The 22,757-nt window shown below is 40.4% G+C and overlaps 1 protein-coding gene across 3 annotated transcripts in view; it reads right to left on the reverse strand.

Moving 5' to 3' along the window:
- The window catches only part of htt (huntingtin), a 306,184-nt gene that overhangs the window by 99,251 nt on the left and 184,176 nt on the right, over positions 1 to 22,757 (reverse strand). For all 3 annotated transcript variants that reach the window (XM_069941879.1, XM_069941874.1, XM_069941888.1), the window contains exons 32-35: positions 22,369 to 22,530; positions 6,785 to 6,840; positions 5,856 to 6,004; positions 1,369 to 1,505 (exon numbers count right to left, since the gene is read on the reverse strand). In XM_069941879.1, coding sequence (XP_069797980.1) covers positions 1,369 to 1,505; positions 5,856 to 6,004; positions 6,785 to 6,840; positions 22,369 to 22,530 — 504 coding nt within the window. The remainder of the gene's footprint in view (positions 1 to 1,368; positions 1,506 to 5,855; positions 6,005 to 6,784; positions 6,841 to 22,368; positions 22,531 to 22,757) is intronic.

Consider the following 22,757-nt stretch of genomic DNA (forward strand, 5'->3'; position numbering starts at 1 on the left):
ACTAAGCTACTTCACTTTCCTTTTACTCTTGTGTCATGGGCATTTTTCCTTCTCAATACAAATGAGTCATTCTGGGATAGTCTGTCCAGTTAACTCCACAACATGACTGCCAAAAATACATCCAGCACAGATTCCAGAAACTCAAACAGTACCATCCCTAATTTAGTTTTAATGATTTCCAATCCAAAAATGATCGATATATCCTGATTTTATACACTCTAATCCACCAATTCCCCTTTCTATACGGTATTTCTTCTAGCTGCATTTGCTCTTGAACCCCAAGATTTGTTATCGGTGAAACACACAGCCTGCAGATGCTGGAATCTTGAGTGACAAAGAGAGAAACTAACGTTCTAATATGATGCATTCTGAAATTCAAATATGCTGCATCTACGGATTCCCTTTTAACCAGACTGCATTTCATTTTCAAATGTGACGGGAAAAAAAATTCCTCTCAGGAATATATGCCGATTCGGTGTGACAGAATTGAATTTCTAAATATCCTTATTACCTCCTTAACAATGGATTCAGCATCTTCCCAATGGCACAAACAACCCACTTCATACAGACCATTCAACAATTACCTTGAACTTCCAACAGGCCTCCTTCTCACTCTCATAGTTTTCCTTCATAATAGAGGCATTAACTAATTTAGAAGAAGAATCAATGCCATAAGTTTTGAAAACAAGTCACAATAAAGAATGTTTCATGATCCACTTAATTGCCTGAACATATTAACCCAACTCCTGTCAGGTTATCACAATACATTCTGGACCAGACATTCAACAAGAGGAAATCAGTTGAAACAGTCTTGGGCAGAACAAGTTTTAGAAAATAGGCGTGATGTGATTGACTTTTTTTTTTAAACCTTGCTCTCCAAACCCCTCATTGTGGCGGGGTGGAGAAGAGCTGGAGCGGGGGGCTCCGTGAAACTGAAAAGCTCGTGTGAAGAGGACAGGATGGGAGGGGCAGGGGAATTCAGACATTAAACGTCTCTGCACGTACTATAGCAGGAACATAGAACTCACCACGTCTGAAGGAGGCAGAGGGATTATTGAAAATACTGTAACCGATTTTTAAAAAATTATACAGTAGGACGTTAAATGGTTTATATAACATTCAGGCAAGTCGACAGATCAGCCATGATCAAAGTGAATGGGGTAAAGGGCTGACGTTTTATCCATCTTCGAATCAACATCTACATCACTGCCACACAACTGTGCACACCAACCATTCTGAAGCCTGCTCTCTGCACGACGTTAATGCGCACAGCAAATTGCGGAGTAGGAAGGGTGGGAAATTTGGGACAGAGAGGGGGAGAGAGTCAGGCAGCAGCAGAAATTTATTTTTAAAAAGTGTAGGGTGTACCTGGTGGTACTGGATGAGTCTCAACAACATCGAAACCACCACCTCCTTCTGTGTGTCCAATTCCTTGCCAGCATCGGCTTTATTGGTCCCTCGCAGTACAAACAGATCATGTACTATAGGCTGGAGTGCTGGGATTGCTATGGCAAAGTACAAGAGGAGAATTTGTCCACTGGAAACTTAACAGATATGCTCTTCAGAGAAAGTTTCAAGCAATTAGGCAAAGCAGATTCAATTTCAGCAACATTTGCAAAAAAAAAACCTATTTTTCCTTCACGGATCAACATCTAAACCCTTTTAAGGTAATAGTTTTCAAATTTCTCCATGATCTTTCCCCTTTCCATTCATTCTCTGATTCTCACCTCTCCATCATTGCTGAATTTACCTGCTCCATTATCGGCAGCCATGCCTTTAGTTCAGATTTGGGAATCCTCTGAAAACAACTTCTTAGGATGGATACATTCAAGAAACAGGAATAGATGATTTAGCTTCTCAAGCCTGGAGTGCTATTTAATGAAATTATAACTGCTGTGTGTGAGACTCAGGTTTGAGTACCCAGCTTTTTTTTTTAAACTAAAATTCACCAATCTCTGATTCATATTCAATTCTTGGGTCAGCATTCCTGCTATGCACCTGCTCTGTATGTACACAAAATGCTCATTTTAAAGTTTAGACATATAGCACGATAACAGGCCCTTTTGGCCCATGGGCCCCATGCTGCCCAAATACACCCAATTGACCTACAACTCAAGAGTATACTTTTCAAGGGTGGAAGGAAACCAGGGCCCTCAGGGAAAACCTACGCAGACATCAGGGAGAATGTACAAACTCCTTACAGACAGCACCGGTCTCAAACCTCAGTCCTCATCGCTGGTACTGTAACAGCATTGCACGAACAGCCCTAAACTTGACTTGTTTTCAACTTTGCTCCTGGGAACTCGACTCCCAAACAGCTGAAACCCCGCTCCATCTGATCAGCTCCCCTTAATATCTGGAAAACTTCCATCAGGTTATCTCTTCAGCTAAATTTTAAGAAATACAACTTGGTTTGTGGAGCCTTTGTCCCTGCTTGTATCATTCTGTTAAGTTCACGTTCTTCCAAAACTAAATTAGCCATCCTGAAGTGTGGCAGTTTTCAACATGTGGCTCGGAGCTCAAGTTTCTTTCTTAAACACTGTGGACATTTTGCTGTTTCTTGCCATTGTTTCACAATAAAAAATACTTTAGACACCAGCTGCATTGTTGTTGTTTGCAAGAACCCGTGAGCAGTAATTAGCCTTACTATTTAACAAATTAATCCTTCATCAATTCAATATTGATATAAATATCAATACACAATATATTCACAAGCATCACATTTGCTCGAAGTTAGTTTTATATAAAGGCAATGAAAATAAGAAGTTTCACTTATATTGTTTCCCCAAGGCACTTCATAGTAAATGAAATGGTGTACTTTGGAAGTACGTACAGCCTTTGTCTTCTGAAGGCAGCCAAGTTATGTACAACTCCCAAAACAGCAAAACAACTCGATCATCTATGCTTTTATTTTGGCCTACGCTGATCAAGAGGTAAACTTTGACCAGGACACAGGCCAAACTATTTTTCCAAAAGTGAGCTGTGGGAATCGAGTTGACATCCAAAGGATAAGCCTCCATTAAAAGAGCAATACTGTTAGGGTTTGCTGGTAGAGATCCAGCTTGAAGGGTGCTGTTTCACCTTATGACATCAGCAAGAATGCTGAGCCGCTGCTAAAATCAAATGTCTCTGGACAAAATGCTTTAAGATACTTAAAATATATGCTGTGTGGAAATTCAGAATTAAAATCAGCATTGAACTTTAAAAAAAAATAAGAACTGAAATTGGCTTCTAGTTTAATGATAATCAGTAATGGTCAATAATTTTGGCATCAGACTCCAAAGTAGATCTTGGCTAGTGCTAATTAATTGCTCAAGGATAGCTTGGTGGTGAAATCTAACAAATCTGGTCATCAACTTAGGCAAAAATAAAACTAGGACACAAATAATTCCAGTTTCATAGAAATGCCCCATCACTGCAGGGTACGAAAGCAAATGTTCACAGCAAACTTGTGCTCCCAGTGGCGAAGAACCCCACAGAGATGCACCATTGGAGTTTCACCTCACATTAGAATCAGCTTCCTGTTACGTTCCCAGCAAGCACAAACTAAGCTGCTGTTTTGTGGCCACAAGCTTGGAAAAATCCAAGACTCCAGGCACCACTGTTTAGCCTGGTGATCATTCTGTCAAGCAGACCTGTGTTACAGACTTGCCTGACTCCCAGTCAAGTAATGAGATTGACCTGCGACAGTCAACTCCACTCACACTTTCTATCAACTGGTAGGGACTTTGAAGCCATTGCTCAGTAAAGGAGACCCATCTGATCTCGGCCCAAATCACAACCCTCTCGGAGTCGAGAACCTGACTGGAAGAGAACATTTCTCTCTCAAAGATGCTGCCTGACCTGCCACTTATTTTCTGGTTTTACGTGAAAGTTGAGAACACATTTTGGGTCATCCCAAGAGGTCGTGTTTGCGTTAGTATGCAGTAACAGCCACTTCTCACAGTGACAAAGTGTACACTGACTATTCATTCTTTCTCTGTACGCTGCCTGACTAGAGTCCCCCCAGACCTTCTTTGTTTGCTCAAGATTCTGGAATTGGAAGCTCCTTACATTTCTCTACTTTTCAGCTCTTCCAGTTTTCCCCATCAAGCCTTCAGCATGTTTTCCTTCTCTTTTCCCTTGTGCTTCCCTTCAATACTATTTTATTCAACACTCTTGTCACTCTCTGCTGAGCCAAACTTCTTGTAAATTCTCCATGTAGTGTTGTGATATGTACCAAAGCTAATATCAAGGACTGAAAGAGATCATACCCGAAATCGTACTGAATCTGCTCATCGATTTTCTAATATATACACCCTCATGCATTTTTAAACAAAGAGCAACTGAAGGTAATTTTTAAATAAAGCTTAAGTTTTGAACGTTGCAGAGTCACGGAGCAGGATAGTTTTGGTGTTGAAGTCATAATGAAGGGGTTTGACCTGAAAAGTTGGCTTTTAATCCCACTGATGCTGCTCGACCTGCTGAGTTCCTCCAGCAGATTGGTTTTACTTCGCTCGTGATTCCAGAATCAGTAATCTCTTAGATATCTCCAGCTTTGGTGTTGACAACTAGGTTTGATAACCTGCAACTTACAGATCAACCAAAGCACAAGTTCAATGCCCAAAAATGCAGGTCATACAGCATCTACAGAAAGCACTAGGGCAGTTGACATTTCAGGCCTGACCTCTTCATTATTGATACCAAGATTGGCAAATGTCCAAATAAGGAGGTTGGGGAGGGAAAAGTTGGGGGGAGGGGGAGGGGATGCTTTGTTTAGTACCTTTTCTCTGTCCGCGACAATAGCCAGCCACATCAATTCCATATCATTCCCACACTGACTGCCTGTCCACGGCTTCATGAAAGGTTGTCATGTAAATTGGAGGAACACCTTATATTTTGTCAGTGCCATGGAAACAGGCCCTTCAGCCCAACTTGCCCATGCCAACCAAAATGTCCCAGCTACATCCGTCCCTCCTGTGTGCGATGGCTCATATCCCCTAAACCAATCCTACCCATGTATCTGTTCAAATTTTTGCAATAGTACCTGCCTCAATTACACCCTCTGATAGCTCGTTCTATTACACCCACCACCTTCTGTGTAAAAAAAAATAGCTGCACCTTTACCTTAAACCCATGTCCACTGGTTCCTGATTTCTCTATGAAAAAGACTGTGTTCATCTGATCTAATTCCTATTATTATTTTGTCTCCCTCAACTAGACGGCATTAAAACTGTCATCCAACTTCTGGCACCCCCTTCCCCCCATTCGATATTTTCTCTCTCCCCCCCACTTTGTTTTCCATATCCCTCTGACTCTTTTCCTTTTTCCCCCTCACCTGTCATCTCCATTTTTCTTTCTTTACCTTCCCATCCTTTTTTCCCCATTTGACAGCATCTTTCTCACCTCTATGACCACACCCCCATCACCCCTTTGCTCCCTTCTTTCCACCCCCCTTCCCACCAGCATTCACCTAAAATCCTGTGCTCCTCCCCAATCTGCTCCCAACCTGCCTCCTGGTTTCCATAGATGTTGCATGAGCTGCTCAGTTCCTCCAGCCCCTGCAGACTTTTGGTTTAACCAGCAAAGTTCTATTTGTTTGCCGATTATGAATTTAATCCAGAACTCAAGGTGAAAATGTTAGTTTTCATCAAGCAAAGAAATCATATACAGAAATTAATTCAATGTGAAGAAAAAAAAACTCAGGCATTCTTAAATCAAAAACTCCAATCCTGCATTTCAAGCTGACACGACAGAAAATGTTTTGCAATTTTGAGTTGGTTCTCAACACTCGTGACCGAAGTATCTGCAGCACTTATAAAGCAATGAGAAACAAGGATAAACAATGTGATTAGAACGGAGTCCAGGCTCATTACCATGTGTTATGGCTTTCCCACCACTGGCCATGATCCCGTCGCACAGTTGGATAATTTTGGGAATTGCAATGATTGGTTTGGAGTGATAACGTTCATATGATAGCAACACCAAGAAGAAAAATATGTTTGGAATGATGGCCTCCGATTCCCTAGAAAATAAATACAGATAAAATTAAGTAAACAACATGCAAATAATTGGAAACAAAAAGATGCAGATTCTGACATCTTGAGAAAATTAGGAGGTGATGGAGGAACTCAGGTCAAACATTTTGGGTATGACCCCCTTATTGAATCTAAAGCTGACATTCTTCTCATTATGATTTCAAATTTTTTGGGTGCTTTAACCATAATAACCAAACTCCCTTAGCCACTGCACCATGCCCCGTCAACAACTGAAAGTCGTCTTCAAAAAAAGGCAGCTTGCATTTCTTTTACACCAATAAAACTCAAGGTGCCAAAATATTCAGTAATATCATTTTGGGACATTGCTTCACAAATGGAGCTCTTTCAGCATGCATCTCTTAAAATGCACATTATTGATCGACTCCACTGTGTTACACAAATTCAGAAATATGCTCGTCAGTTATCACTGGAAATCTCCTTGGAGTTGATGGAAAATTTTGAATGCGCAGCTATTGTTTGCCATTACATTTTAGTCACAGATTATTATTTTAAATTTTAAATTAGAGCATACAGCATGGTTACAGGCCCTTCCAGCCTACGAGCCTGTGCTACCTAATTAACCTGCAAGCCCCATACACTTTGAACAGTGGGAGGAAATCGAAGCACCTGGAGGAACCCACGCAGACATGGGGAGGACGCACAAACTCCTGACAGACACGACCGGATTTGAAACCAGGTGTAATAAAGTTGCACTACCATGAGACAAAGTAACAGGAAAATAAAAATCCTCAACTGTTCTGGCTCACCTGAATTGGCCCACTTCTATGTATTCAAACTGCTTCAGAACAAATCCGATGAACACCTAGAAGAAAATAAACAATTGCATCACACTGGTACATAGAATTTACAGCAAAAACAGGCAAATTGCCCAGTCAGGTTATAAATGATCCTCAAAATCTTGCCACTCCAGTTTATCTCACCTTCCATAGTAATCTGACTGAAACGTTGACATTTCTTTCTGCATAGATGCTGCCTGTCTAAAGTTTGCAGAATTTTTGTCATTTCCACCAGCAACAAACTCCTGTATTTATTTTCCATTCATCTAATTGTGCAGCTTAGCTTACAGGAGATATTAGTGACTGTCTCATATGTATAGCTCCCATTTTTGGAGACCCAGTTCCATTAGTGGAAACATAGAACATTTCAGCACAGGAACAGGCCTCTTTAGCCCTTCTCGTCTGTGCCAAACCATTTTTTTGCCTTGTCTCACTGACCTGCAGCTGGCCCATAGCCTCTTCCATCCATAAACCTCTCCTATCTACATACCTATCCAAATTCTTCTTATATGTTAAAACTGAGCCCTCATTCACCATTTCAGCTGGAAGCTCGTTCCACACCTCACAACTCTTTGTGTGAAGAAGTTCCCCCTAAACTTTTCGCCTTTCACTCTTAACTTATGTCCTCTGGTTTGTATCTCACCTACCCTCAGTGGAAAAAGCCTATCAACATTTACTCTGTCTAGCCTCATAATTTTAAATAACTCTTTCAAATCTCCTCTCATTCTTCTATACTCCAGGGAATAAAGTCCTAACCAGCTTAACCTTTCCCTGTGACACAGTTCCTGAAGTCTGGGGAACATCCTAGTGTTACGAGTCCAGAGGACCCTAAAACCCAGCAGCAATAGATATGCTCTACGACAAAGGGTTACTTAAACAAAACTTACTTTTAATTATCTTTGAACATGAAAATAAAATCAAACTTTAACTTATCTCTATTGACTCACTTAACCCCCTTCTAATCCTAAGCGCACGTGTGTGGAAGTGTGGAAGTTCAGCAAAGATCTTTGGTTCACCTTCCAATCTCACTGGTTGCAGTCAATTCTTGTACTGTGCACAGAAGTTAACGTTAATAAAGTTCACCAGGCTTTGGTGCTTAACAGGTAAATGGGTACCACTCAGAAGGGTTCTTGTTGGTTTTCAGAGAGAGAGAGAGAGAGAGAGAGAGAGAGAGAGAGAGAGAGAGAGAGAGAGAGAAAAAAAGAGAGAGAGAGAGAAAAAGAGAGAGAGAGAGTTTCTCTTGTTCCAGGAGATCCACAGCTGATTCCTTTTTAATCAGCCACTCCACTGTCTTGCTGACGAAACTTCTCCCTTCAGGGTTCTCCAGATGATCACCTCTTACTTCAGGTCACCACAGAGTTCCATTCTGTTTCACCTATTCCAAGGGAAACACCGGACAGCCAGTCCTCTCCTTTGACCAGGCCGTCTTCCAAAGCTTGCCAACTTGTCCCTCTGGAACCGATGTCTGTGTCTCTCCTCTCTCTCACTCCATCCAACTCTGAGAGCAGAGCCTGTTTTTTTCTCCTCTCTGCCTGCAAAGATCACATGACCTTCCAGACAGCAAGTTCTGTTTCCCAGACCAAGCTGCTACTGCCTGTTGTTATATTTGTTGCCTTTTGAAAATGACAGTCCATCATGAGTCAGAGCTCTCTTGCAAAAGCTCCTGCAAAGATTCTGTGTTTTAAAGTGTTTGTGTGTGACCTGCTCTAACAAACCTTTCCCAATTTATCTCCCAAACACTTCTATATACTCTGTCACACTAGTAAATCTTCTCTGCACTCTTTCCATCTGATTGATATCTTTCCTCTAGTAAGGTGTCAAAACTGCACACATTACTCTAAATGTCTTGTACAACTTTAACTGAACATCCCAACTCCAATACTCAATACTTTGATTTATAAGGCCAATATGGCAAAACTTCTCTTTACAACCCTATCCACCTGTGATGCCACTTTCAGGGAATTATGTATCTTTATTCCCAGGTCCCTGTTCTACCATGCTCTTCAGTGCTTTACCATTCACCGTTTACGTCACTCCTTGCTTTGTCCTTCTAAAATGCAACACCTCAAACTTGTCTGCATTAAATTCCATCTGCCATTTTTCAGCCCATTTTTCCAGCTAATCCAGATCCCTCTGCAAGCTTTGAAAGCCTTCCACGTTGTCCACAAGGCCTCCAATCTTAGTGTAATCTGCAAATTTGCTAATCAAATTTACCACATTATCATCCAGATCATTGATATTAATGATAAACAACAATGGTCCCAGTACCGATCCAATCGTTACAGGCCTCCAGTCTGAGAAGCAATCATCCACAACTACTCTGGTTCTCCCATCCAGCCACTGTCGAATCCAGTTCACTACTTCACCTTTGTGAGAGATGAGTAAAACTAATATGAAAATATGAAAGATGAAGAAAACTAGTATGGATATATGTGTAATGAATAAAGCCAGTATGAATAGGATAAGGATAGATAATAGAATGTAGGAAGTAAAGTTAGTCTGAATAAGATAAGGGTCTTCTAGCCTTTTAGACAGAATTAGCAAGTTCTGCATATAAGTTAGTAAGCCCTGAGAGTCGAGAAGGTGCGAATAAGGACAATGACATGATGGGACACCGAAAGGATACCCCCTGGTCCTCCAAGTTCACAGAAACAGCACATAGGCAGACAGGATTGCCTAATGCCAAACTCATCCAGGAGGCAGAAGATTGTAAGGGGGAGGGTACTTCTATACTGAAATCAACTGTATAAAAGTTGGGTGAGCCCCAGTGTATGTGTGTATTCCCAGGGTAAGGGGAAAGCACCCAACTTTGCATTGCTGTATAATAAATGTTCTTTGTTCTCAATTTTTGTCTCGAGCAATTTCTGTGAAGGTCCTTCTGTTTCTCACATCTTGAATACCTAGCATCTGAATCTTCCTGACTAACCTCCCATGTGGGATCTCATCAAAGGCCTTACTAAACTCAATGTAGACAACATACACAACTTTTCCTTCTGTAACTTCCTCAAAAATCTCCTCAAGATTGGTTAAACATGATCTTCCATGCTCAAAGTCACGTTGACTATCCATAATCAGTCTATGGTTATCCACATAATTGTATATCTGATCTCTTACAACACCTTCTAATAATTGACCTACTACTGATGTCAGGCTCACTAGCCTATAATTTCCAAGGTTACTTTTGGAGCCTTTTTTTGAACAACAGAAATGACATGAGGTATCCTCCAATCCTCTGGCATCACACCCTTGGCTAAGGACATTTTAATTATTTCTGCCAGAGCCCCTGCAATTCCTACATTAGCTTCCTTCAAGGTCCGAGGGAATATCTTGTCAGGCTCTGGGAATTTATTCACCCTTATTTGCTTTAAGACAGCAAACACTTCCTCCTCTTTTATCTGTATCGGTTCCATGACCACACGTCAAACCCATTTTTACTTAACTGATCGTTTGAATATCTCTATGCCCTCTTTTTTTTTTTAGACAGGACAAGCTCTTTTCTCAGATGTTTCATTTCTTGTCTGAACCTTGCATTTTGCAATTTCCATGGTGCTTCCATCTCCTTAACAATGTATTGAATAGTTGTAACATGAAGAACTATGCAAATTATCTGAAGTGCAGTCTAACCTATACCTCATATGTTTAAATATAATTTCACAGCTTTTGAATGCTGCCTCTCAATAATCATTCCCCTGTGTTTTCTTTGCAATTTTATTGCTTGTAAACTTTGTGTCAATATATTTCGACTTGTCAATCTTCCCCTTCATTCTTCAACCCCAGTTAGCCTCTTCATTTCCTCAAAAGAAACATAACTTTTACTTAACTACATTGTTAATTTGTAATTTACAGACATTCTGCAAGCTTATTTGTATTTTAAGAGTTCTCTTCAGGAGGAGAATACCAGCCCTCTCCAGAAAAGAAGGAAATAAGTGAAGAAAAAACAAAGCCCCAGACACACAAATCACAACAAATAAAAAATAAAGGTGTGGAGAAAATGGCACCCAAGAAAGAAGAGCCAAAAACAACGGGGAAAAGAGAAGAAAGAAAGATGCCGGAAGAGAAAGGTGAAGGCTTTACCTGCACAGAAAAGCAGGGACCCGCCGTGGAAAGAGGAGCCCACTCCCAGAGGTTAGTGGAGACCCTGCAGGGTCGCGACCCACTGACCGCAGGGCTGCAAAGATAGTTCACGGAGCCAAACAGAGGTGCGCAACTGCGCACGCGCGAGGAATTGCGCATGCACGATGCGCACGACAAAGACAACACCGACGGGGGGGGGGGGGAGGACCAGCTGTGGAGTGAAACTCCACAGCACGAAGAGCTGAGAGAGGCCCGACAGCAGGGCTCCCAGTTGGAAGATAAAAAAAAAATGGGAACGGGAGGGGTGAAAAGGTAAAAAAGGAAACTAGAGACAACAGATAACCAGCCCAGAAGAGGACCAACATCAAGATGTCATGGAACAAAAAATTCCCAACAAACTGAGACAAGCAGCTCAACAAGAAAATCAGAAGAGACACAGATACAAGGAAGAGAAATAGAAGACACAAACCCAAGAGCAGACACAGAAGAAGAAGGAGAACACCAAGCTCTCCACAGAGGAATAGTAGATAAAGTGAATGGACAGTACATAGTTAAAAAAAAAATTCAAGAACATATGAAAGCATTAAGAGAATGGCTGACACTAGAATTTAGTGAAATGAAAAGTAAAATGAAAAGTATAGAAGAAAAAGTGAGTAGAATAGAGCTGGTCAGAACAGATGTAGGGAAAAGATTAGAAAATGTGGAAGAACGTGTAATGGCAGTAGATATGGAAGTGAACGACTTAAAAAGAAAATTGGAAGAAACTGATAAAAAAGTTAAAGAAACACAGGAGTTGTTAGCTCAGAAGATGGATATAATGGAAAACTATAGTAGGCGAAACAATATAAAGATAGTGGGCCTTAAGGAAGATGAAGAAGGCAAAGATATGAAGGAATTTATAAAAGAATAGACCCCAAAAGTCCTGGGAATGCCAGAAATGCAGGAAGGAATGGAAATAGAAAGGGCACACAGAACATTAGCTCCGAAACCACAGTCACAACATAAACAAAGATCCATTTTAATAAAATTCTTGAGATACACGACAAGAGAAAATATATTGGAGAAGGCAATTAATAAAATGAGAGAAGACAAAAAACCACTGGAATACAAAGGTCAAAAAAATTTTTCTACCCAGACATAAATTTTGAGCTCCTGAAGAAGAGGAAGGAGTTTAACGCAGCGAAATGGATCTTATGGAAGAAATGCTATAAATTTATGTTAAGAAATCCAGCGGTGCTTAAAATAGTTATTCCAGGGCAGCAAAACAGACTCTTCTCGGATCCGGAGAAAGCACGAGAATTTGCAGAACGCCTGCAAGACAGAAAGAGAGATGAAGAGATGTAACAAGAACAAAGAACGACAACAAACTACATATAAAGAAGTAAAAATAATGTATAAGTAAGAACTAAAGGAGGGAAGAAAGGGGAAGTAAGGGAGAAGGGGGAAAAAAGAGGAGGGGTTAAAAAAATAAAATTAATAATAAAGAAATAAAACATACAAAGAAAAAGAGAAGAAATGAGGGGGAGCTTTGTTGTAATGGGAAGATAAAAGTCTTTTCTGGAGGGGGTTGGGTGGGAGAGAATAACAGTCACTGCGAAATCAGTTGACACTTGTGAACGGGTTCGCAGTTCGAATGGAGTTGTGGTTGCCCAGCAAGGGACAAGGGGTGACTCAGAGAGGGGGGGGGTACATTTGGGGTTAAGGGAATTTTAGATGTGGGAATGGTTGAAATAGTTTATGTTTTAGAAGTGTTGTCATACAGTGTGTTCAAAAAAAGAAAACTGAGAAATGGAAATGGAGAAAAGGGGAAAGGTGGTGGTGAGGAAGCGGAAATGTGATGTAAACAAGGTATGAAATGGCCATGTTGAACTATATGACTATAAATATTAATGGAATACATAACCAAATCAAAAGGAAGAGGCCATTAAATTTACTGAAGAAAGAAAAAATTGATATAGCATTCGTGCAGGAAACGCATCTAATTGAAGTGGAACACAAGAAATGAAGGAGAGACTGGGTAGGGCACGTAACGGCAGCATCATACAACTCAAAAGCCAGAGGTGTAGCTATATTAATCACTAAAAATGTACCAATCAAAATAGAGGAGGAAATAATAGATCCAACAGGGAGGTAGGTAATGATAAAGTGCCAGATATATTCAGAATTATGGAATTTGGTCAATATATATGCATCTAAAGAGGATCAAAAGTTTATTCAAGATATCTTTTTGAAGATTGCAGATACGCAGGGGAATATATTGATAGGAGGGGACTTTATTTGGATTCAAAGATGGATAAAACTGGACAAAAGACTAGCAGAAAGAACAAAGAAGCCAAATTTATGGTTAAATCAATGCAGGAAATGCAACTTTTGGATATATGGAGGAGACAACACCCAAAGGAGAAGGAATACTCATGTTATTCGAGTAGACATAAAACATACTCAAGGATTGACCTGTTCCTGTTGTCAGCCCATATCCAAGGGAGAGTTAGGAAAACGGAATATAAAGCTAGATTTTTATCGGATCACTCACCCCTGTTATTAGCAATAGAGCTGGAGGACATCCCACCAAGAACGTATAGATGGAGGTTAAACTCCAAGCTACTTAAAAGACAAGATTTTAGAGAATTCATTGAGCGCCAAATTAAAATGTGAAATAAATACAGAATCAGTGAAAGATAAATTTATATTATGGGATGCAATGAAAGCTTTCATAAGAGGGCAGATAATAAGTTATGTAACTAAGATGAAGAAGGACGACAATCGGGAAATAGAACAGCTGGAAAGGGAAATAGTAAGTACAGAAAAAGAACTAGCAACAAGGGAAGATACAACAAAAAGAAAAGAATTGCTGGACAAAAAAATAAAATACAAAACACTACAAACGTATAAGGTGGAGAAGAACATAATGAAGACAAAGCAGAAGTATTACGAGCTAGGAGAAAAAAAACACACAAAATACTAGCTTGGCAGCTTAAAACGGAACAAACTAAAACAACGGTATTGGCATCAAGGAAAAAGGACAAACAAATTACATATAACCCAACAGAGATCAATGAAAACTTTTAAGGAATTCTATGAGCAATTATACCGAACTGAGAACGAAGGGAAAGAAGACAAAATAGATGAGTTTCTCGCTAAAATTGAACTACCAAAATTGCAAGAAGAGGAGCAAAATAAATTGATAAAACCATTTGAAATAGAGGAAATACAGGATATATTAAAAAAGCTACCGAACAATAAAACGGCTGGAGAGGACAGACTCCCAATAGAATTCTATAAAACATTTAAAGACTTATTATTTCTTCCTCTCCTGGAAGTAATGAACCAGAATGAAGAAACACAAAACATGCCAGATTAATGTACAACAGCAATAATTACAGTAATACCAAAGACGAGGAAAGATCCACTAACACCAGCATCGTATAGACCAATATCTCTACTTAACTCAGATTTTAAGATAATAGCAAAACTATTAGCAAATAGATTGGCCGACTGTGTACCAAAAATAGTAAAACAAGATCAAACTGGATTTATTAAGAAAAGACGAACAACGGACAATGTCTATAAGCTCATTAACTTAATCCATGCAGTACAAGGAAATAAGACGCCAACAGTGGCTTTAGACGCAGAGAAAGCCTTTGACAGGGTAGAATGGAATTATTTATTCAAAATACTACAGAGGTTCAACCTACCAGAGATATATATTAAAGCATTATATAAGGGACCATTGGCGAAGGTGACAGTAAATGGATATATATCAAACCAATTTAAATTAAGCAGGTCAATTAGGCAGGGATGTCCACTATCACCCTCACTGTTCCCTTTAGCTATAGAACCCTTGGCAGAACTGATAAGAACAGAAAATAAAATAAAAGGGATAAAAATAAAAGAGAAGGAATATAAAATCAGTCTATTTGCAGATGACATCATAGTATACTTAACAGAACCAGAATTATCAATAAAAGAATTACATAAGAAATTGAAGGAATATGGAGAAGTATCGGGGTATAAGATCAACGCAAATAAAAGTGAAATGATGCCAATGAATAATGCGGATTTCACAAAGTTTAAGAAAGAATCACCATTTAAATGGCAAACACAAGTAATCCGATACCTAGATATTAGAGTAGATAATAATCTAGGTCATCTATACAAATTAAATTATCAGCCATTAATGAAGAAATTACAAGATGTCTTAGAACATTGGAAAGATTTACCACTAACACTGATAGGAAGGGTAAATTGCATTAAAATGAATATCTTCCCAAGGAAACAATACATTCCAATTGTTACCAATTCCCTTAACAGAGAAATTCTTCAATGAGCTAAAGAAAATAATAAGGAAATTCTTATGGAAAGGGGGGAAACCGAGGATAGTGCTCGATAAATTAACGGAATGGTACAAACAAGGGGGCTTACAGCTACCAAACTTTAAGAATTATTATAGAGCAGCACAATTAAAATATCTATCAGATTTTTATCAAACAAGGGAAAAACCAGATTGGACCAGGTTAGAGCTAGATAAAATAGGGGAGAAGGTACCAGAAGATATACTTTATAAGTGGGATGAAAAGCTGGTGCAACATAGAAGTTCACCGTACTGCACCATCTGCTCAACATTTGGAAGAAGATTCACATGGAAAGGAAAAAAACTAATTACCAACTACAATATTATTATTGACACAAAATCAACTAATTCCTTTCGTAATAGATAACCTTTCCTTTAGAGAATGGGAGAGAAAAGGGATCAAAAGAATAGAAAATTGTTTTTTGGGAAATAATTTATTGTCTTTTGAACAAATGAAGGACAAATGAAGCTTTATGTTCCTGTTAGGTTAAAAGGAGGGGCAAAAGGTTTGAGAGAGCCGTGGTTTTCAAGGAATATTGGAAACTTGGTTCGAAGAAAAAGGGAGGCGTACATTAGATATAAGAAGCATGGAGTTAAGGAGATGTTTGAAAGATACATTGAATGTAAGAGGAATCTTAAGAGAGGAATTAGGAAAGCTAAAAGAAGGTACGAGAAAACTATGGCAAGCAGGGTGAAAACTAATCCAAAAGAGTTCTACAAATATGTTAATGGTAAGAGGAAAGCTAGAGACAAAATTGGTCCCTTAGAAAATCAGAGTGGAAAACTGTGTGTGGAACCTAGAGAAATGGGGGAGATATTGAACAGTTTCTTTTCTTCGGTATTCACTAAGGAGAAGGATATTGGGAGATGTGGGATAAAAAAAAGCAAATTGGGTAAATATGGGGAATATAGAGATTACAAAAGGTGTAGTTTTAAGGCTTTTGAAGAATATAAAGGTGGATAAGTCTCCGGGACCAGACGGGATCTTCCCCAGGACATTGAGAGAAGTGAAGGAGGAAATAGCAGAGGCTCTGGCGGTAATTTTTCAAATGTCATTAGATATGGGGATAGTGCCGGAGGATTGGCGAATTGCGCATGTGGTTCCGTTATTTAAAAAGGGTTCAAGGAAGAAGCCTGGCAACTATCAGCCTGTAAGTTTGACGTCTGTGGTAGGTAAATTAATGGAGAAAATTCTTAGAGATAGTACTTATAAACATCTGGATAGACAGGGTCTGATCAGGAGCAATCAACATGGATTTGTGGGAGGAAGGTCATGTTTGACCAATCTGATTGAATTTTTTGAAGAGGTGACTAGGAATGTGGATGAGGGTAGCGCAGTGGATGTTGTCTATATGGACTTCAGTAAGGCCTTCGATAAGGTACCACATGGAAGGTTAGTTAGGAAGGTGCAGTCTTTAGGTATAAATTTTAAGATAGTCAAATGGATTGAACATTGGCTGAAAGGGAGAGGCCAGAGAGTGGTAGTGGATAATTGTCTGTCAGGTTGGAGGCCGGTGACCAGTGGTGTGCCTCAAGGATCTGTATTGGGCCCATTGTTGTTCGTTATATACATTAATGATCTAGATGATGGGGTCGTGAATTGGATTAGTAAATATGCAGACGATACTAAGATAGGTGGAATAGTGGATAATGAAGAAGGTTTTCAAGGATTGCAGAGGGATTTGGGCTGCTTAGAAAAGTGGGCTGAAAAATGGCAGATGGAATTTAATGCTGATAAGTGTGAGGTGCTTCATTTTGGTAAGAAGAATCAGAATAGGACATATGTGGTAAATGGGAGAGCATTGAGGAATACAGAAGAGCAGAAAGATTTAGGAGTAACGGTACATCGTTCCCTGAAGGTAGAAACTCACGTGAATAGGGTGGTGAAGAAGGCTTTTAGTATGCTGGCCTTTATCAATCATTGCATGGAATATAGGAGTTGGGAGGTGATGTTGAGATTGTATAAGACGTTGCTGCGGCCTAATTTGGAGTTCTGTGTGCAGTTCTGGTCGCCTAATCATAGGAAGGATATAAACAGAGTGGAGAGAGTGCAGAGAAGGTTTACCAGAATGTTGCCTGGGTTTAAGCATCTGGAGTATGGGGAGAGCTTGGACAGATTGGGTCTTTATTCTTTGGAGCGTAGAAGGTTGAGAGGGGATTTGATAGAAGTATTTAAGATTATGAAAGGGATAGACAGAATGGATGTGGATAGACTATTTCCGTTAAGAGGAGGAAAGTTTAAAACAAGAGGACATGAGTTAAGAATTAAGGGGCAGAGGTTTAGAGGTAACATGAGGGGGAACTTCTTTACTCAGAGAGTGGTAGCCGTGTGGAATGAGCTTCCGGGAGAAATAGTGGTGGCGGAGTCAATTGTATTATTTAAGAAAAGGTTGGACAGGTATATGGATGAGAAGAAGATGGAGGGTTATGGGCATTGTGCAGGGAGGTGGGACTAGAAAGGGGTGTTTGGTTCGGTGCGGACTAGAAGGGCCTAATGGCCTGTTTCCGTGCTGTAATTGTTATGTTATGTTATGTTATAAAGTCTTTTTTCTTTCTTTTTTTCTTTGGCTTGGCTTCGCGGACGAAGATTTATGGAGGGGGTAAAAAAGTCCACGTCAGCTGCAGGCTCGTTTGTGGCTGACCAGTCCGATGCGGGACAGGCAGACACGATTGCAGCGGTTGCAAGGGAAAGTACAAATATGGAATAACTCATAATACAATGTTTGCATACCACCAACTGAAAACCTACTTGAAGGTCAAATTGGGAAACAGTCTGAGGTTACCAAAAGGAAACAGCTTTGAATATGTGATTACAGACACAATGATAATTAAAAGATTTATAACAAACATGTACATCAAGCTGCAAGAAAGAGAACGATGAAATAAGCTGTAAACCCAAACAAAAGTGGGAACAAGATCTAAACAAAGATAAAAAATGAAAAATGGGAAAAGCTATGCTCCGGAACTATGAGAAATACAATAAACACGAGGTTACGCATGATACAATAAAATTGGTTACACAGGCTATACACCACGCCCCAAAAGTTAAATAAATGGCACCCAACAGTATCAGATAGATGTTTTCGCTGTAAGAAAGAAACGGGAACAACAGTACATGCAATTAGGGCATGTGAGAAAGTGGAAAAGTTTTGGGAAGATCTAAATCAGGTATTAAATAAAATCACAAAAAGCAACATACCAAAAAATCCAGAGATCTTTCTTCTAAGTAATATAAGAAGTAAAGAACTTGGCCTCAATTTGGATGAAGCACAAAAAAAGATTTATTATGATAGTCTTAGCTGTAGCAAAAAAATGTATGTCAACCTGGAAATCAGAAGAGACCCTGAGAGTACAGCAATGGTACATAGAAATGAATAAATGTATTCCATTGGAAAAAATAACATATAATTTAAAAAATAACGTCACAGTATTCGAACAAATTTGGGAACCGTACATGGAACACAACAAAGAGGGCCTATCGCGGACCCCCACCCCCTAAAATGAGAAGACGACGAAATGAACTGACCCAGTGCGTAAAAGTAGATGACACAATTTTCTTGTTTATTTTCATTGTGTGATGACATTGTTTAATGGGTTTATTGTATTGTACATGTTGAACGTTTAGTGGGTAGGGAGGGGGATGGGAAGGGAGGGGGGAGAAAGGGGAGAAAATTACACTGTGTATATTCAAGAGGGAAATGTTTGTGTGTATTTTGGTTAATATAGTTCATTATGTGAAAAATTTAAAAAAAATTTTTAAAAAGAGTTCTCTTCAGTTATAATACCTTCTACATTCCAACAGCTCTCTGGATTAAAAGCTTCTTTCGAAATGTTTTTTGGAAAGATTAGTGTTTGTGCCGGTTTAGAGAAGCTTTACAGGTTTATAGAGGATGAAAGGGGTGGCTTATGTGAAAAGATTGAGCAAGTTGCATCGATACTCAAATGATTTAATTGAAACAAACTGCTTGAGGTCATTTGATGCTGAGAACTTACTCCTCACAATGGGTGGGGTGGGAAGAGGAAAAATTGGAATAAGAGCTCATCCATTTAAAACAGATAAGGAATTTCTTCTGTCAAGGGTTCAGTCCTTGAATCCATTCCTAAGCAAAATAGCATTTTGAACAAAGGTTTAAGTGGAGTTGAGTTGAGACGAAGAACAGATCAGTCAGAATCTTATTGACGTGACAGACTTGAGGTGGCCATGTTATTCCAACTTCCACTTCTTAAATTGGTGAATTTACAGATTTTACTTTGGAGAAAACGTGCAATATGTCAACTCTTCTTGAGGAGCCAAACAAGAGAATCTCAGTATTAAACAATCCTGCATTAGTTTCTTTACCACAAGATATACAAATCAAACTGTTAACAAGTACACCCAGTGAAAAGGAAAGATTACCGTAAATATTCGTGTCTAATGCAAAAAAAATTTCCCCCATTTTTCCCCTCAAAAATAGGGGGGGGGGGGGGTCACATTATACTTGAGAGTAAAATTTTAAAAATTTTGTTCTGCGGGTGGGCGAGCGGCAGCACGACTCGGGCGGGCGAGCGGCAGCACGACTCGGGCGGGCGAGCGGCAGCACGACTCGGGCGGGCGAGCGGCAGCCCGACTCGGGCGGGCGAGCGGCAGCCCGACTCGGGCGGGCGAGCGGCAGCCCGACTCGGGCGGGCGAGGAGAGGGGAGGTCATGAGAGATGACATCGTGAATCGGGCAAGCAAGGGGGGGTCATGAGAGACGGCAGCGCGACTCAGGAGGGCGGGTGAGCGGCTGGAGAGATGGCAACGCGACAGGTGGGTGAGGAGGGGGGGCCGTATTATACATAGGTCGCATTATACATGAATATTTACGGTACACTATGAACCCTTCAGATTACCACAGCAAAAGAGCGATGTTTACTGTATATACTCGTGTTATTTGGACCAATTTTTTGGGTCAACTTTGGGGGGGTTGGGGGTGTTGATTTTTAAACAGACATACTTTTTTACCATGGTTAGAACCTGCATCATTCAAGACACCAGGATCTTGGATGGTCAGGAGCTTGGGGCGTTTGGAGCTTGGATGGGTGGGCAGCTGGGACCGAAAAGAGAGTCTGTGGCGGCTGGGTGAGGATCTGCGGTCGAGGTGACGGGAGCTTGGGTGGACAGCTGGCCAGTCGGGGTGACGGGAGCTCAGTTGGGCAGCGAGTCAGTTGGGAGCGACAGGAGCTCGGGTTGCCTAGGCCAAAAATTGGAGCTCGATTTTTTACACAGGTCATACAGAAACAATGTGATTTTTGGGGCCAATTGGTGCGGGGTGACTTTTGCATGGGATCAACCATCACACAAGTATATACAGTAATTATCTGGATAATTCTGTGGATTTAAGAAACAAATGTACTACAATACCAAGCTCTTGGTGACTTCAGAGTTAATTTAAGTAGCTACAGGATTCTAGGTTAGGAAAGAGAAAAAGGAACAACACTCCATGGAAAGTTTCTGGTTCTAATCAGCATCTTTGATGCATTCACACATCTCCACCACCCACATAAACACCGAGATTGGGTAATTTCTCCCCCTTAGTGCCTGCACTCTCACTGAGGCAGCATGTTAGAGGATGCTGGTGTGGAGGCAACAGCTTTTCAATGTAAAAAGTGACTGGAAAACAAACATTGGCAGATTCACAGCAAAAAAAGTTGCAGAATAAGGGAATGTCAAAGAGGGTCTCATGTCACTAAAGTACAGTCAGGCAGATTGGAAAATGAATGAAAGAAATTGAGCCTGGAAATTCTGGCCACAAAATTTAGTTTCCTGGCCAATCCTTACTTTATTGTGAAACTAATATCCTTCACAGTGCAAATCTGGCAGTAATACTTGGAGGTTCTGTAGCTCCTTAGATTACCACAACTGATTACCCTTGCCTTGTGAGTTCCTTTACCGTCAAGTTGTGCACTAAAAAAAAATGAAAGTATTATTTCAGCCACTTGATGGCTTATTATGAACAGCTGTGAAGGTATGAGACGTGTGGGAATCCTGTGCAGATGTGTGTGCAGCAGAAAACTGTAATCACAATTATTCTGAAGGCACAGTTACAGTTGTCCACACTTTTGACTGTGCATTAGAGATGTAGGCTCTTTGTTCAGCTGTGTCTGGCTGATCTTTACCTTTTTACTTCATTTACAATTTACTGAAACCGTAACCAAAATAAAACTATTTCTTTTAAAGGTTGCTATCTTCCCCAGGATCTACTCACTCTGCATCCATGACTGTGTGGCGAGGTACAATTCAATGCTATCTACAAATATGCCGATGACACCACGATTGTCAGAAGAATCACGGACGGCAAGAAAGAAACGTACGAGAGGGAGATAGATCAGCAAAACCAAGGAGATGATTGTAGACCAAGAGGAAATCAGTAGATGAACCAGTTCTCATCAAGGGGTCAGCAATGGAGAGGCCGGCCCAAGAACTTCAAATTCCTGAGTGTCAACATCTCAGAGGATCTGTCTTGGAACCTCCATGTCAATGCAATCATGAAGATGGCTCACCAGTTCATGAGAAGTTTGAGGAGATTTGGGATGTCAATAAAGACTTGAAATCTTCTACGGGTGTTCCATGCAGAGCATTCTGGCTGGTTTCATCACTGTTTAGTATGGAGGTGCCAATGCTCAGGACATAGGGTTGTCAACTCAACCTGCGACATCACAGGGATCAGACTTCACTCTATCGAGGACATCTACTAGAAACGATGTCTTAAGAAAGCAGCCTCTATCCTCAAGGACCCACTCCACCCAGATATGCCCTCTTTACACTGCTACCATTGGGAAAAAGGTACAGGAGCCTGAAGATAAGGTCTCAGCAGCATAAGGACAGTTTCTTCTCCTCTGCCATCAGTTTTTTGAATGAACAACGAACCAAAGACACTGCCTCACTTTAACCTTTTCTTTTTCTTGCACTATTTTTAATTATTTTGTAAGGTGGTTTGCACGTTAATGCTGCCACAAAACAATGAATTTCATGACATGTTCATAACAACAAATTTGGATTCTCTAAATTCATGTCCCTTGTATTTATGCATCTCTGCCCCCAATTCAATTTCACTGCCATTTCTGTCACAGTCAAGACAAGTATATTTCCAACCAAAGCAAGCACTAACCTGATCAGAGTCAAGGAGGCAGTAGTTCACCCTGAGCTGCACAAGCTGGGCCAACAAATCAAGCACTTGTCTTTGCAGGTGGACAGATGTGGTCGTGGTATACTGTTTCAAGGCCTTGATGACCAGAGGCTCAAAGAGCCGAATGTAGTTGTGTATCGTGTTCTAAAATTCAGGAGTGTACAAGTGAAACATGTTAGAACAGCCATTCTCAACCGTTTTTGGGGGTTCTGGCCCACTTCTCTACTCAAAGTTTATGGACCCCCTTCCCTGTGAAGTGGTCGAGTTTAGTTGATTTCTTCCATCCTTCTCTCCAAACAACTACATAAAATATGGTTTACGATTTCAGCCCAAGCCCCCGAAATGTGCTATGGCCGTACAGCCCCCATCGA

This window comes from Narcine bancroftii, chromosome 1 (assembly GCF_036971445.1).
Source record: "Narcine bancroftii isolate sNarBan1 chromosome 1, sNarBan1.hap1, whole genome shotgun sequence".
In the NCBI taxonomy this organism is placed as follows: Eukaryota; Metazoa; Chordata; class Chondrichthyes; order Torpediniformes; family Narcinidae; genus Narcine; species Narcine bancroftii.